The 16,472-nt window shown below is 35.9% G+C and overlaps 1 protein-coding gene across 1 annotated transcript in view; it reads right to left on the bottom strand.

Annotated features, from left to right (window-relative positions):
- DOCK4 (dedicator of cytokinesis 4) overlaps nucleotides 1-16,472 on the bottom strand; it is a 149,224-nt gene that overhangs the window by 11,482 nt on the left and 121,270 nt on the right. Inside the window, 13 exon segments of the mRNA XM_017733117.1 lie at nucleotides 933-1,100; nucleotides 2,251-2,360; nucleotides 2,572-2,653; nucleotides 3,136-3,256; nucleotides 3,530-3,651; nucleotides 4,022-4,141; nucleotides 5,902-5,985; nucleotides 9,091-9,267; nucleotides 10,847-10,933; nucleotides 12,073-12,142; nucleotides 12,144-12,201; nucleotides 12,821-12,962; nucleotides 14,826-14,930. Coding sequence (XP_017588606.1) covers nucleotides 933-1,100; nucleotides 2,251-2,360; nucleotides 2,572-2,653; nucleotides 3,136-3,256; nucleotides 3,530-3,651; nucleotides 4,022-4,141; nucleotides 5,902-5,985; nucleotides 9,091-9,267; nucleotides 10,847-10,933; nucleotides 12,073-12,142; nucleotides 12,144-12,201; nucleotides 12,821-12,962; nucleotides 14,826-14,930 — 1,446 coding nt within the window.

The following is a 16,472-nucleotide window of genomic DNA, read 5'->3' as shown; positions in this document are numbered from 1 at the left end:
AAAGAGCAAAGGCTGAAAAAGCAACTGAAATTGGAGGAGATAAAGAGACAAAAGCGGAATGAAATACAGAGAAACAAAGACATACTAAAAAGAATGAAATACAAAACCATATGGAAGAACAAGAGCAATCACAGGATGTTTAATGAAACGCAAATAAAAACCCCAAAAATGTGAAATTCAAAAAGCTTCACTAGGAAGAATAATAGTGCAAAAATTAAGGAGGTTGTTGACCAGTCAGTGACAGCAGGCATTCCTCTTCAGAGTATGGGAAGAGGTGGAGAGACACTATACAATCAGCCAGCCAGAGATCACAAAGCAAGCACAAATGGATGTTGACTAAAAACAGCTGTACATAACCTTGAGCATTGATTTCAATGAGGAAGTGGATGCAGTACTGCTGTGGTCTTGTTCTGTGAAGTCCATCAAACTTCCTTAAATAAGGTAGCTATGGCCTGAAAGACTTGAAGTGCAGGAATTTGCCTGTGTATCTCATCTCTCCCAGTTGAAATACTAGTGTGAAAATTGCTTTCATTAAGCTATAACAAAGTAATTCATAAATGGGTGGTCCTTTCCTCTCAGTGTGAAGCTCCAACCAAGACTGTTGAAATGGTGTTAGAATAAAAGTAGAAAGGACAAGAAACAGTTTGAGCAGCTAAATTTAAATGAGAGTTGCAGGTATCTCTAAGATATCTCCTTACAATTGTCCTGAGGAATTCTTTTCCCCTTCTTTATCAGAAGGCAGAGAATCAGGATTTTGTTTCTGATCACAGTCCATTTTTACTGCTGAGGGAACAGCACACTAGAGAAAGAAATTTCACCTTTCCCCAGAAAGATATATCCTCATTTATGATTATAAGGGCAGAAAGAAACCATCAGACCTTCTCATCTTTGAAATATACTTCACTGTATGAGCAAGTTAATTTTCTACTTACCCTCTCATGGGACACTGAGGGTAGAGACAGATTGGGAGATTTTCCTGCTGGGCGAGTCTCAGAGAGAGCGGAGACTGGGCCTACGAGCTCCTCAGCCTCCCTTATGCAATCTCGGATAGAGTGGGGGATAGAAGTCGCATTCCACTTGGCAAAGCAAGAGTTTGTAGTCTGGGAGCAAAAATGGGATAATTTTTCTTTGCGGCAAACTGTAAAACCGCTTTATTTAAAGAGCATCTCCTGATCTTTCCTGTCTGTTGTCTTGGCTCCACTACCAGTGACGAAGTGGTCAGCAGATCTATCTGCTGTAAGTAGTTCCTGAGAACTGTCCTTAAGTCTGGCTAAGCTTCAGTATTACTTCTTAAGCCCTCAGGTAATAGCATGAAGACTTAAACAGAAAAGAGATTAAAAATTAAATCAAGAGCCAATCCAATAACTGAAGAAACAAGGGAGGAGAAAAGAACAAATGAGAAACCAATAAATAATTTCTAAAATAGAGAACCTTGGAGCTGGTTTTTATCAGAGGCAAAACTTCTGGTAGACATGAAAGTGTTGAAAGGAGAGCCTTTAACACTGTATGTATGTTCTCATCTTTCTCAGCTTCAGCAAAAGGTGCATTGTGTGATGGCAGGGATTAAAACAGCAGCTGTGTTAAAGAAAAGCACTTTAGGAAAATAGGTCCATTAAGAAGAAAAGATGAAATATGGATTCAGTATTGGCCAGCTTACCAAGCTCATGTTGCATTTCAGAATACTCAAAAAATACACGTTTCATGGAGACCTATGTAACAGTATTTTAAGGCAAGAACATAATACATACTTTTCTCTGGAGTAACAAAATGTCTATCATTCTTTTCTGAAACTACATGGAAAAATAAGAATTGCCACGGAATAGGTTATTATCTCACAGCGGCTAGGATTTGCTTCCTCAGAAGAAATAAAGGGGAGCTCAACAAGGACAACTGCCATGATTACAGTTTTTCATTTTTTGTCTTCTTCCCTAGATTGAACAAATGCTGTTGTTCCACACAAGCAGGATGTGTCATCTGGTTAAGTCTCTGCACCTCTCTCTCACTTCAGTGAGTAAATGTAAGAAACAGACCTACACCTAAAGAAATCAAGCAGAAATGTGAACAAGCACTATGTATTCTATTCACATCTCTTATATCTAAAATATTTTAGAGTATTTTCTTATAAAAACGTAAAAAAACCCTTGAAAATTTACAACAGTGAACAGACACTGAATCTGCTCAAAGTTCAACATGTGCCTTTATTGTCTTCTGAGCTATTTGTGCTCTGAGGATTCCCAACAAACTTCTTACCTGAGAAGTTTCTGAAGGAGTAGGGTAGATGGCACTGCAGGGCCTCTCTCTGGGAGACAGGCAAGAGTTTTCTCGGGAATGCTTATGTTTGTCAGACAACAGAGGAGAAGCTAGAATGTAAATGTGTCAAGTGATTAAATTCATGCAGTGAAACTCAGACATTTCAATTCTATGACAAAAAATTCCTCTCTCTCCAATAATTCAGATTCCTCAAATAATTGGCTAAATTTGATGTCTGACCAGTGACATCATGCAGAAATTCAGCTGTGTAATGTATCAAGAGTCATTTAATATGGCTTACCACAGCAGATGAGCACTGACCTCTGGCACTGGATGGGGCAGAACTGGTCACGTTAGGTGAAGCAGAATGAGTAGAACTCAAGCTTGAGGTAGATGGACTAGGCTGTGTATAGAAGAGATGCTTTTGTTACCACATCACACTTACTGGTTTGGAAAACAAAAATTTATAGCATAATTTTCACTAGAACAAAGAATTTATAACTTCTTAGAATAGTTTATCAGTAATTCAAAATAGCAAACCAGTATAAAAAACATTATTCTAGCTACAGAAAGATATAGTAAAATACTAAATAAATAGAAATATAATTAATACAGTAAAATAATTACATCACTATGTGACAACTGGACAGAAAGGTCTATGTGTCAGATGACTTTGCATCATAGTCCATTGCTACTTAAACAAGAGAAAACAGTTACATAAAAAAAATATTTCTAAGTGAACGAGGTTAACTTGAAGATTTGGTTTTTAAAAGAAGCATAAGCAATAGCTTTGAGATTTCTGAATGAAATAATAGAAGCATTAATTCAGTAAATAGCCTCATAAGAAAGATTCTGTATAGTTTAAAGAATGACACTAAATTATACCTGCATGTTAAAAACTTCATCTGAGCTTTCCGACTGGCCAGTGATGTTGCTGACTTCAGCAGAAGCTTGGGATGACAGTGATGAGGATGAGTATCGATTGACAGCTGGGTAACTCAAGGGGCTATCATAAGAATAATGAAGTATAAAATGGTTATCTCTAATTGTCAATCATAATTTCTCATGTGAGAACAGCACATGTTTATTAATCTTTAAAGTTTAATTGGGGGAGGGGAGGGGAGAGAGAGAGAAAGAAGGAGAGCGAATACATATACCAGCTATTTGAGGCTGAACACACTTCAGCCAGACCATACAAGGAAGCATGCATGTAATGGAAGTATTTATGGGTCATCTTCCAAGGGTAGCAAAAATATGTCATTACTAGTATTTAACTTGCCTGCGTCGTGGTATTACCCTGGTAGCATCAGGGCTCATAGAAACAGGTACGGAATTCCGGCATACACGAGGACTTCCATTTGGGAAATGAACAGGGCTAGCTTGTACACAGGCAGAAAATTCCTGGTGAGTTATTAAAAGAAGATTAATTAAAATGAACATAATATCATTAAACATTTTGTAAGATACAGATATGTAGATAACTACATATAAATGTAGTTATATTGGCACTTTGAATCAGCTTCATCATTAATATGAAAAATATTTTAACTTTTCACTAATGATAGTAAAATGTGACTATTAGTAAAACGTGACTACTTTTCTTTGCGTGGTATGGGAAGTTTATGTTTCTCTTTCCTTTTTTTTTACAAGGCTACAAGCTGTAATGGGGACAAACAACCAGAAGATGTCACTGTTTGTTGCTTGGGAAAATGAACCAACCCTCAACACAGCCGAACAGTCTCCTGGTCTACCCACGCACCTGCTCACGTACCTGTATTCCCAAGCTCGACTTCATCACAAAGAACTGATCCACCAGCTTTTTGTGCAACGGCCTCATGTCCTGTGGCACCACCTTCTCATGCACCGCCAAGCCAAATTCTAGAATTTGGGCCTGCAGAAAGGGAAAAAATATTTTTGATCCATTTTCTTTAAGCTCTCATCACTAATTAAAAAAAAAATCCAACAAAATGCACATTGCCTTAAAAATACCTGTCTAAATCTCTGGAAGACCTGTAACCAAGCAAGGCCTAGGACCAAAAGCGGTAACACACAAGAGCATGTAATGCCTCTTCCCATTCAACTTTCCCAAAGGTTTCACCTATGCAAATTCAACTGTAATACTAAAAAACACTATGGATGACATAGTCAAAACTCTGACTAAACGGCAACTTTATGAAGAAGCATTCTAAATAAAAGCCTTTTTTTATAAGAACGGCTGTAAAAAGCATGAAACAACAGCAATGGTCACATCCACCAGAGACTCTGTAATATATTTGCAATGAAGTCCATGATCCCCTATCCTATTTCAACTCCACAGAGACATCCATTAGTGGTGGCTTAATGTATACTCTTGACACAAGGCATGACAAGCTTCAGAATCACAGTGCTCAAACTTTAATCTTGCTCAAATTTGATCACATGCATTCAAAATATTGAATTGGTTACATGAGGAATCAGATAAATTTAAAAACAAAATAGCTACAGTGTGCTGTAATATCTTTGGATGACAGCTCCTGGCTGATGTTTTCACATAGCCTTAGAGCAGGCATGCAGCTGCCCAGCATCCCTGACCTCGGGTCAGGACTGCAGCAGATCCATTCACACACACAGCCATCCCAGCCCTTCCAAATGCTCTGTGTTAAATCAGCTGTGGGTGCCAGAGAGGGTTAAGCTGCTATTACTTGGAACCCACATTTTCAGTACAGGAAGTTATTAACTCCTGTTTTACATTGTAAAGATTGGTGAGATTAACTGCAGCTTGAAAAAATAAAATTGTAATGTCAATTATGATACATTGTCTCAGTGAAATTAAAGTGAGCTCAGTGAATCTCTTCTGATTTATACTGTCTGAGGACCTGTCACTCGGCTGATCTGAGCAAAAGATACCACAATGCTGATGAAAAATGGAATTTCCATCTTGCCAAATTCCAATACTGTGACCCTTTTTATTCCAAGCTGGCAATAAAATTTGAAACTTTAACATGCCATATAGAACAAAAATAGATAAATGCCACTTTAAAAAGCTGAAATATTAGTGAATCTTGGATTAAAAAAAAAATTCAGTATTTTCAAATGGAAACACCTCGTATTTGAGGCTGATAGGTCATTGTCTTATAAATGAATGGAGAAATAATGCAAAATATATAATGCATAGCATACTCATCTGCTTAATATATCACTTTGTATTTACTTTACTGTCTACCTACTTTGGCAATTACTACTAGATATCATTCATTGCAAGAGGATTTTGAATGGTGTTTTGCTCTTATGGCAAACCTTGTAGTGAAAATATTTTTCTGTAACATTGGTAGAGTACAAATATATGCTGAAGCCATCAAATGTTTCAATGAAATAATGTTTATTCTGTAATAGTGACTTTGTGTAAAAATAACACTCACACTCACTCAACCTGTGTTTTACACAAAATAGTTTGAAGTGATTAAGGTGACGATAGAAAGACTAGGGGAAAAAATATTAACATGGCCCAGAAACCTGCTTGTATAGAAAGTTACTCTCTACTTGGAATCTAATTCAGAAAACACTGAAGACCACAGGGCAATTATTAACCTCCAATGTTTTTTATTTTATTTGGAGACATTTTTAGCTAGAACAGCTGAGCAGGCCACCTTTTCATTCTTCTCCCCATTTTACCTGCTCAAGCATCAGTTCTCTCAAGCGTGTGATCTTCTCTCCATCCTCTGGATGGTTCAAGATGTATTCTTTGACAAAGAATGCCTAAACAGAATAAAATTACAAAGTAAAACAAAGTGAGTAAGAACACACCACTTTTGTTTCTTTTTTTAAAAAACAAGTCTCTAGATAATATTTTCCAATGTTTTCAAAGTTCCTTTCAACTGCAATAATGGGTAATACATGTTAAGTAAGTAATGAATCATATAGTCATTGGTGGAGACTATAGGCAAAAATATGTGGCCACTCTCATATGGAATTTATGAGTTGTTCAATATCTATGACAGATCCTGAAGCAAAATCTGAAGCCTGCAAATCAGAGTTGAAACCAAACACAGGTCACATGAACTAAGTATCTCTTCCCCAGTATTGTGACATAGAAGTTTCAAGTAATTACAAAGAGTTTGCTTTTCCTCTCTTTTCATTCTAGGCCCCTCATTACTCCTTAAATGTCAAGACGTCTTGGCAACAGTGTCAAGATGGAATCATATGCTATTATGGGCATTGAAGCTGTGACATTATCTTCTTACTCTCCTAATATAAATAATATTTTGAAGAACTCACAGTGACAATGATGTCAAGAAGATACACTTCGCACTTCAGGAGCATCTGGCCAACATCCAGCTGTGTTAATGAGCTTACATGACTTTCCAGTCCATCTCCAATGCTCAAATTGCACCAGTTATAATACCCCAAAGTCATTTTACCAACCAGCAATGCTCTGGACATAGCACTCCCCTCATCTGTTCAAGACTGCATCTTTCTTAATTTAGCAACTATTCTCCCCTGCAAGGGGATTATATTGAGTTTACAACAATTCTTGACAATACATTTATTTCACATGGTCCTTCCCCTATAGATAAGTAAATTATAAGAAGTCATTTTTAAATTGTTAAAAGGAGCCCTCTGATACTTGCTAAAATCCCAAACTCCAAACTTCTGCCAGCTGATGGGTTCTTTTCCCCTCAGCTACAAGCTAAATGTTCTTCCAATATCAAGCAGGTGGTGTCCTAGTGGTTTTTGGTTTTATACAGATCTATAATTAGATATAGCTATGTGAGTTATAGACATGATTAGATTATTAGAGTAATAATCTAACTTCAAACAAATTCACAAATACTTATTAGAATTTGGCTAAATCCAGTAACATTTTTGGAACCAATGGCTTGCAATAATTAGTCATGAAAAGGCCTCTACTCTTACAGCACATTTGAGAGGAAATGTAAGTTATAATACAAATTGCAGTTAAGAGGTGTTAGTGGGCACAAAAACAACTCTTCATGTTTTCCAATAGTGTTTAGAAAGTTTTTTTAAAAAATCAGTGGTTCAGTCTACAGCCATTTTTTTAGCATACATAAAGGTGCTACATAATAACTATTACTTATTTAAATTTTCCTGGAATCTGTTCCCGTACAGAAACTAGTGAATGGATAGCTTTAACATCTGCAATACCAAGGTGCTGAATAATTAGAGATAGCTGCTTTTTCCCCATCAGAAGAGAAAAAAATACACGAAAAAATTTCAAGAGGAAGAAGGGGGAAGAAGGAAGACAGAATCAAGAAGGCAGCAAATGGTCAAAGTACACTTCTTAAAACTTGGAAGCTACCAAAAGGGAAGGAAGATATTGGTAAAGACATGGTCACTCTCACCTCAAGACCAAATGTTCCAAGAATGACTGAACTTTGAGCTTCGTATAGGGCAGAAGGGAAAAGCAAGTGAAACAGGGAAAAGCATTCACAGAGAATGGGATAACAAGAAAGGTAGAAGATAAGAACTGGCAAAACTGGCAAGACGTAAAAAGCCTGCAGAATGGACATGCAAAGAGAATTAGAGTGAAATGGAAGAAAAAAAAGCCTCACAATTATTGCTAACAGTTTAGATGTATACAAAACAAAATTGCTGAAAAGTCCTATTTTAGTGTAGCGAGGGACAGAGGGCAGAAGGGAATCGAAACATGGACACTGTCTAGGAGATCAAGAATTACAGCCAAGGACAACAATAAGGATCAGTCTAGAACCTTTGATATGCTTGTGAAGAATGGAAGCTGTGCAGAGACACTGAGCTAGCTCTGACACTGCTAATTCAAACCAGACATAGTTCTGACGTGACTGAATTTCTCCAGGGACTCCCCTCATGGTGCTTCACTATGCTAAACAGTTTAGTTGTTGTTTAAAGGCAGTTAGGAAACATCAAAAATGTTACTGCTTTGCTTCAGTCTCATAATTTTCATACCACTGCAGTTTTGAAGACAGATTCCAATACTATGCTGGACTCAATTTCTTGTAGTTTAATTAAGATGCAGTTTTATCAAATTTAATACTGTTGAGTAAACACTGAATCTCTCAGCCTTTGAGACAAGTGGACAGAATGTTATTCAACTCGACATTTTCAAAGGAAAAACCAGCAGACTCAAGTATTTCTAAGACTATTAGGAGAAAGAAGAAGATCAAGTTGGGCTACAAAGTTAAAAAAACCTTTCTTTTTACTTCAGTTTCAAAATTCCACAGAATTTTGTGCAAATACAGTATCCCAAACATTTAAGGTTCTCCGGTGATTCAAAAATTATAATAATGAGGAACAACTGTTGGAAACAAATCCAGTGTTAGACATTTCTAAATTGTATTTATTTTTTTAAATCCCCTTCCCCTCTCCCCCAAAAATATCTTTTCTTAAAAACTTGGAAAAGAGATACAAGAATGATCTAGAAAATTATGATTCTTCAAGATAATGAACTTCTTGTTGAGAATTTATATATATATATATGTATATATATAAATAAATACTAGAATATCATCACAAACAAATAAATTTGCTTGTTGGCCAGAAGTAGCTCCTGTCCTAGAATAGGCAATGTATTATAATAATTTACTTACAATTAACCATTTAATTGAAAATCTCCAAACAAAACACTGAAGAATGCAGGGTAACTGTGAATTGACTCATCACTGGAGTAAGTTTATGGTACTGTGTGCAGCAAAATGGTTATTTCAATAAACCACATCTTTAACATTACCTAACCCAAAGCTGCAATATAGGTATAATTATAACTATTATTCATACAGCATTTTCTGTCCTTAATTCATAAAGAGGAGCTACATCTGTACAGGGAAAGAAATCGGATTTTTAATAAACAGCAAATAAATTGCTTACCTCTTGGTATCTAGCAACTCCACCATTAACTGCTGCATCAATGACCCCATTTAGACACATTGTGAGAGGGTTAATGTTCTGCATCTGTCGAGTTTGACACTGACTAATCAGTGTTCTTAACTGCTGGTTCTTATTTTCTAAGACTTCAATAGCATTCTCAAGAGGACTCATTTCCACCTGAAAGAGGAGTGAGAAACATTGCAAACAACTTAAATCTTCAGTTGAAAGAAGAAATATATTGCAGGTAATTTTTGATTTCTTAAAATAAAACAAATATTATTCTATATCCTAGAGTCCTGGGACAGAGAAAATACTTCTCACCTGGGGAAGAGATTTGATTTTATCATGTAATTAATGATCAAAATAAACAACAGTCACTCTTTTGTAGATTCATTATCTGACCTTGAGAGAAGACCCAGCTCTTGCTGCAAAACATTCACATACTTTTGGCCAGTGGTGGAAGTCTTGGAATTCAGGATTAAACTGTCATTGGTAACTTTACCTACAATGGGCTTGGGGTTGGGGAGCTTCACCAGTTTAAGGGTACAGAGCAGAGCTTAAGTATGGGTGAGTTAGTTTCCCCACCCAAAGTGAAGTCAACAAGAAGACTTTACAGATCAGGAAGTCGGATGTAAGCTTTGAGCTAAAATGGTGATCAAGTTATAGTCAAAGGCAGCCTTGAGCAGGATGTGCCTCTCATCTCTCGAGGGTGGGGAAGTTCCTTCACAGGTAGTGTGAACTGAGCAATGGGGAGAGTACAGGCCTGCAGCTGCTAAAATTTACCAAAACATACAAGCACAAATCCCAGTCATGACCTCATACATGCCCTGGACAAAATGTTACCGTTTACTTTTGGAAATGGTGACTATAATGGTAACATGATAGTAAAATGAAGGTCTTCATATTAGTGGTCATATTAACCTAATAAGGACTCAGCAGGAGCCAACTAACAAAATTTCTCATGTCACATACAATTTTTTGATTTTTACTGAACTCCACTTTTGGTTTTCTACAGGAGAATGTCAAGATGGTGAACACATGGCATTTTCCTGCTATTATAAAAGAAAAACACAACAGAGTTTTAGAGAAAATCAGTTGTACTATGGTATCTTTATATTTAATGGGACTATTCAAAGACTGGCTTTGACAAGAAGGAAAATAGTTGTAGATGTTACACTCCAGGGCTCAGCAACTGACCAATTATTTAGAGATCTTTACGGGAGGAGCACTCCTTCAAATATATCTGGAATCTATTTGAGGATTTTTCAAGAAATAGAACAAGCAAGGAGGAGAAATTACAATGTGTCAATAACAGACTGGTACATTAGACCCTATTCCTACAGGTTCTGTTCAGTAGCTCATGGCATTTATTATAGTACAGGAACTTGGAGAATGTTTATTTTTCCAGGACACTGAAGGATACATTAAGCTATAGATATTCTAAGTATTAAATGTTACATGGTGCTGAGTTTTAAGGAAGTAATTTTCTAACATTAAATGCTGCCCATTATTGTTCTCAACTTCTTTTTCCTCAACTGTTTAAATGAATCCTAAGGGTGGTTCTTAATAATGCTTTTCAAGACAAGAGAATCAGACAACTCAATATACTTTGTAAATAATTTTGTTGTAGCCACGTTGAGACCTTGGTCAAAGAAATTACATATGCGTAATAAATCTTAAAGCAGTTCATTGAATGACTTATGATTAAGGAAGTAAACCAACCCACAATACGTACTGACATGAGTCTCATACTCACCACTTCACGCTTTTCTACTTCAAACCAACGAGATATTCCAGGTAAACTCTGCACCAAGATCAGTGTGGTTCTCTCTACCCATAGACTCTAAAATATATAAAACCAATTTATTTCCCTATTTGATTCTATATCTTCCTTAATTATTACCAGTTTTCTTTATGAATGCCTTCATTAAAGTAACAGTATACATTAAAAAAAAAGTACTAACATCCAATTTCCTACTGAAATATCTATCCCATAAGCCAATGACACTCACTTTTCTCCTTACTATCTAGGTCTTAGTACTAAGCAGTAATTTCTGCTGATTCTTCACTCCTAAAATTTATTGTATGTTGTCCCCAAATCTCCAAAAGTGACTCACAACTGAATTGGTGTTTTAATATTTCTTTTCTGAACTAACATCTGAGAAGAACAAGAGTTCAGAAACAGAACAACTTACAGATCACAGACCATGATCAGCTCCCCTCTGTGATGCCCTACCTGAGATTCCAGAATGCATAGCTGATGGGACACTCAAATGTACTACTGGTAAACACTTTGTGCAAGAGGTTTGTGAAATGACAAATCAACACACAGGATTGTGCTTACACAAAATATATTTATAGTCTGTATAGTTAAAACAAAGCCTAAACTTAAATCAGAGGACAATAGTGCATCAAATTAGTTAATTTATTACCCTTATAGTTTTTTCTTCTAAATTTGTAAGAAAATTATTATGGGATAACTTTTTTTTGTGTCTGAATACCAGAATATATTCTGCATCAGGACGTATTTTTAGTGGGTCAGAATTAAAATTACACCAGAAGATTGTGACATATTTTATTAGGAGGAACAGAAGGGATTTACCTATTAGGGAAGGAACTATTGCTTTCCCAGATTACATACTTAACAATGTCTTCCCATCTGCCCAAGAAACTTTTCAGAGAACTACTCTGCTCTCTCCAGTTCTGCCTTGTATATGTCACAGGTGCAAAAAAACAAATTAATTTTTTCACTCCTAGTCACATATACAGCAAGACCTTTGCATCCCCCATATATTTTTGATATTATTTTATTAAAATAAGAAGTGAAATAGTCAAACCTGAGATACTGTCTCCTCCACAGAATGTTATACCACACTCAGTTGAATAATGCACATACAGATGATGTTTCAACAAGGCAGCTGTTGTTGATACTACAAACAAATCCACAGGTCCAGTAGATCAGGAAAGGGCATGATACTTTACCTTGAATTCATTTTCCTTGTCCTTGGTCCCTTTGTGAAATGGCCTGTCATATCGGAATCGCCATTTTTTCATCTCTCTGCAAAACTTCCTGGTTTTCTGGAATTGGTGTCACTGCATAAATCTGCAAATCTGTGTAAAGAGTTAAGGCTATCCCACTTTATTCAAATTAGCAAAGTATATTGACTCCTGAAGCATTACTGAAGAAAAATTCTTTAGAAAGTGCATATCTTGAAATGCTTTTATACTAATATTGGTTTGGGAAGGGAACCAGAGAGATTTTTTGATCATTTGAGATTTCTTTGTACTGTTTTGTTGAAAATTTCATCTTTCTTTTTGAAATACAGCTACTTACATGGAATAGTACATCAAGTAAAATTTAAGTTTAATTAAATATATTCTTACACACACAATATGTCATGCCATGCTAACATAATGTTGTATTGTAAGAAGTTAAATTACTGTAACTTGAACTGCTACACCATTATCACAGTGGTGATAGTTCTGTAGGTACTTTTAGCTAAAGAAATGATGTCAATAACACATCAAGGAATTTTTAAATAGAACCAAAATTACACAAAGACCTTCCAAACACAATAGAGTGAACTGGGACAAAATGCAGGGGAATTCTCACCTACCATTTATTTCAGTGGAGGCACCATGTGATTGAAATTGGCTATAGGTGTACCTACATTTTTTAAAAGCATAGAAGATGTAAGTGCACAGTATGGCTTTGTGATTATGTGGATACACTGTGCTTCTGCCTGAAAGATGGTCTCATCTGGCTGATTAGCATGTTGCATAGCAATGGCATGTGGGAACTCATTCAACATTCGCTGCTGGAAGGCCTCCAGCCTTTCATAGTCATGTCCTCGGCAAACAAATTCCTTATTCTGAGTGGAATAAGAAAACAAAAAGCAAGAGCAAGTTACATGAAAATAACTGGGATCCAAACACACGCTCTTAAATATAGATTTTCCAGGCAACTTTTGCATCATTTTAAGAAGGAAGAAATAAGAAACAAGGCAAGAATAAAAATAAGGAATATAGGAAGAACAGAAGGAAATTTTATCATATAAGTTAGAAGAAGGAAATCAGAAGAAGGAAATTTTATCATATAAGTTCTGTTTTATTCAAAAGTCTGGAAAAATGGAATAATTACACTTCAAAGTTTAATAAAATCTGAAGGGAGAAATTGTTCTTAGTGGATCAAAGTATGCAATTAACATGATATATCAGACTGTATAAAATATGTAACAGAAATACAACCCACAAACAGTTAAGACAATGAAATGGGCTGGAAGCCAATTCCATGAGGAACTAAGAAACTTTGCTCTAATGTTATACAATTCTGTAAAAACATTGCATAATAAAAGTGCAGAAGGCATTCAATTTGCCTTATCCTCTAAATGTTTATCAATTACCAGCCTGGAAAATTAAAATGAGCCAGTTTTTACGACACAAAGTAAAAGAATGCTCCTGGCACTGAATTCTGAGAGCCAAGACTTTCATGGGAATTGCTACAAAAAAACCCCCAACTGTAACAGTATTATTGTTCAACTACAAATTAAAATGTGAAAGCTTTATTATGAAGTTTAGTCTTCATTCCTTCTACAGCAAACACAGCCAGACTTACAAACTGCTTTGTCATAAAAAAATTAAATCAAATGTATTAAGTTTGTCCTTGTTGGTGTCGCAAGCATAAATCTGTGCTGTGTATGTTTAACTTGAAAACTGCATAAGAAGATGCATAACCAGTGAAAGACCTAAGGTTTGAAAGTACTGCACTACTGTGCAGCTTCTTCCACTGCTTTTACTCTATCAGTTGCTGTTTAGCAATCTAAACATTAAATTCTTTCTGATTAATATTTTCACATTGGTTTATACAGAAGTTATATTCAAATGACTATTAGGTAATATCAAGAACTATCTTCCCATCAGACTCTTTTTGAGTACTTTTAAAGGGGAGAGTTTCATGCTACATTTACCAGTTAGAAATTGTCATTTTCCCCACCACTAAGGCAAAGACAGAGCAGGCTTTTTAGGTCTCCGCCATATGGAGGAGGTTCCTTCATCACTTATTTCAATTACCACAGGAAGAGAAGCTTGGATTATGATTGCAGCTGCTCCATGAGTAAGATGGATTCTGTCCTCTTCCGAAGGTGACAGTCAATGCAGCTAAACTACTGCAGACTGTGGAAGAGGGGAACAGTGTAAACACCACTAACATTTTCAAGGGCACTCTGGAAACTTCAGATTTCCAGATTAATGATCAAGAGTAATAACTTTATTATTTGTCAGTTTTAGTACATTAATAATAAATGAAATTCAGCATGTGGAATTTCTAAGTCATTAAAAAAAAAATAGGAACTTGGGAATGCAATTGTTTAAGTGCTAAATTGCTGATGATCCCACCACCAATGGATACGACTTCTGACAGTCTTTCTCTGAGCGCCCACCAGCAGAAACAGAACAGGATAAAGGGAACAAACTACCATGAACCACTGGTCTGTGGAACAGTATAGGTGCATGGTTTCCAACATAAGCATGAATATTATGTTTATGTAGGACTCTCTTATTTAGAAGCCTAGCATTTGTCTTTTCATTAGTCAGGACCTTTTCTTAACCATGAAACATGAGGGTAAAGAATTTCTCACAGGATAAGAATTTGTGTATGGTATGAACAAATTTTAACACAGTGAAAGTGATTATGAATGTCAGTAGTACTCCATTCTGTTTATTTTCATTTCACTTACCCGCAAGAAGAATGGGAACTTTTTCCCATAGAAACCAACTCTGAAAAATTCTGGCTCCAAACGCTGTTGATCCATAATTTTATCATACAAAGATGCTTCCATCATCTGCATGAGATTGAGAAGAAATGCAATTAGTCTTTTTTGAAAGTGTATTTTTACCGTAAGATATCACAAAAAGGAGTGTCTTTCAGGTCTGGGATACCAGAATTGCAATATATCTCTGAGCAACAGCTAGGACATCCAGAAGTTTCTGAATGCATCAAATTAAGTAATTATACCTCCTAGGGATCTGAAAGTTTCAAAGATCAAAAAAAGAAATCCTTTAAAAGATGAAGTACCTATATTAAGGGGGTAAAATAGAAAGACAGTTTGAAATACATGACCCAGTAACCTGCTACTCATCCAAACACATGGCAGTAATGTGGTCAGTTAAATCAGCAAAGTCTAATTTCCATATTCAAGACAGTTTTGTCCAAACCATACCAGATTCCAGTGATTTAAGCATCAAACACGAGTTCCTTTAAAATGTCACAGAAGCAATTAGCATAATTTTTGGTCAATACATCTGGTTTTTATTTCACTCAAAACACTGACACAAAGGGATCTTAATGCCAAAGTCCCCTTTTTCTGATGATATTTTCAGCAAAGTTCTTAATACTGTGGGAAAAAACCAAACACAGTCTTAGCCTTATTTTAGGTAATGCAGACAGTTATTTAATATGCATATGTTATCAACAGCTGCCTAATTATACTGCTATGAGAAATCCCCACATCTCCCTTTTTGGATTAACATTGGTGGCACAGATACAGTAAAAGGATATTTCAAACACGAAACACATTCAGTACAATTAATTAAACATGCATAAACTAATCATTTTATTCACATGATGATAGTCAGTTTGCTTTTGCTTATAGGATTCTGCCATTGACATATCTAAATATATATGGAATAAGCAGATAACAGGGAGTCCTGCCACATAGCTCTGTGTTGAGAATTTTGCATAATGTTGTTAAGCAGCTCTGGATTAAGGGGACTTCACTCAGTCCTAGCAGCAAGCATCCTACATGTACAGGAAATTTTAAAGGGAAGCTGCAATACAATACTGAATCCATCAGAAGCAGATAAGAAAAGGGAAGACTGAATAATCTTTAAAATGCACTATCTGAAAGAATGAGAAACAGTGCTTAGAGTTCTAAAATGAAAGAAACAACAGGAAGACTGTACCAAGAAAGATTAATTTTTACTATATAATATTAAACAGACCATATTTTTAAGCAGCAAATTAAAGAAAAAAGTAAAGGTGTACATTGCTTGTGGCAAGCTCTTTGCTTGCAATTACAACTGCGAAGAGATGCTGCTGCTGCTCCTAGTGAAGGACTGCACAGAGCACATTCCCTGGATAAACTGTAGGAAACTAATGAAAGTGAATTTGTAGTATTATTTTTATGCATAAGCATGCACACAAAAAGGATGCTGTACAAATATTGGAAGAACATTAATTTTATAATAAAATAAAGCAACATGGTCTAGTGGAAGGTGTCTATCAGGGGAGCTGGAACTAGATGATCCTTAAGGCTTCCAACCCAAACCATTCTACGAAGATAGGATTTTCTCATTTTTCTTTAAAAAGCTTGCACTCCTTTTCT

Source organism: Corvus brachyrhynchos, unplaced genomic scaffold, assembly GCF_000691975.1.
Source record: "Corvus brachyrhynchos isolate BGI_N302 unplaced genomic scaffold, ASM69197v1 scaffold32, whole genome shotgun sequence".
Classification (NCBI taxonomy): domain Eukaryota; kingdom Metazoa; phylum Chordata; class Aves; order Passeriformes; family Corvidae; genus Corvus; species Corvus brachyrhynchos.
Note: the sequence above shows the minus strand (reverse complement) of the source record. Positions and strands in the feature narration are given on the sequence as shown.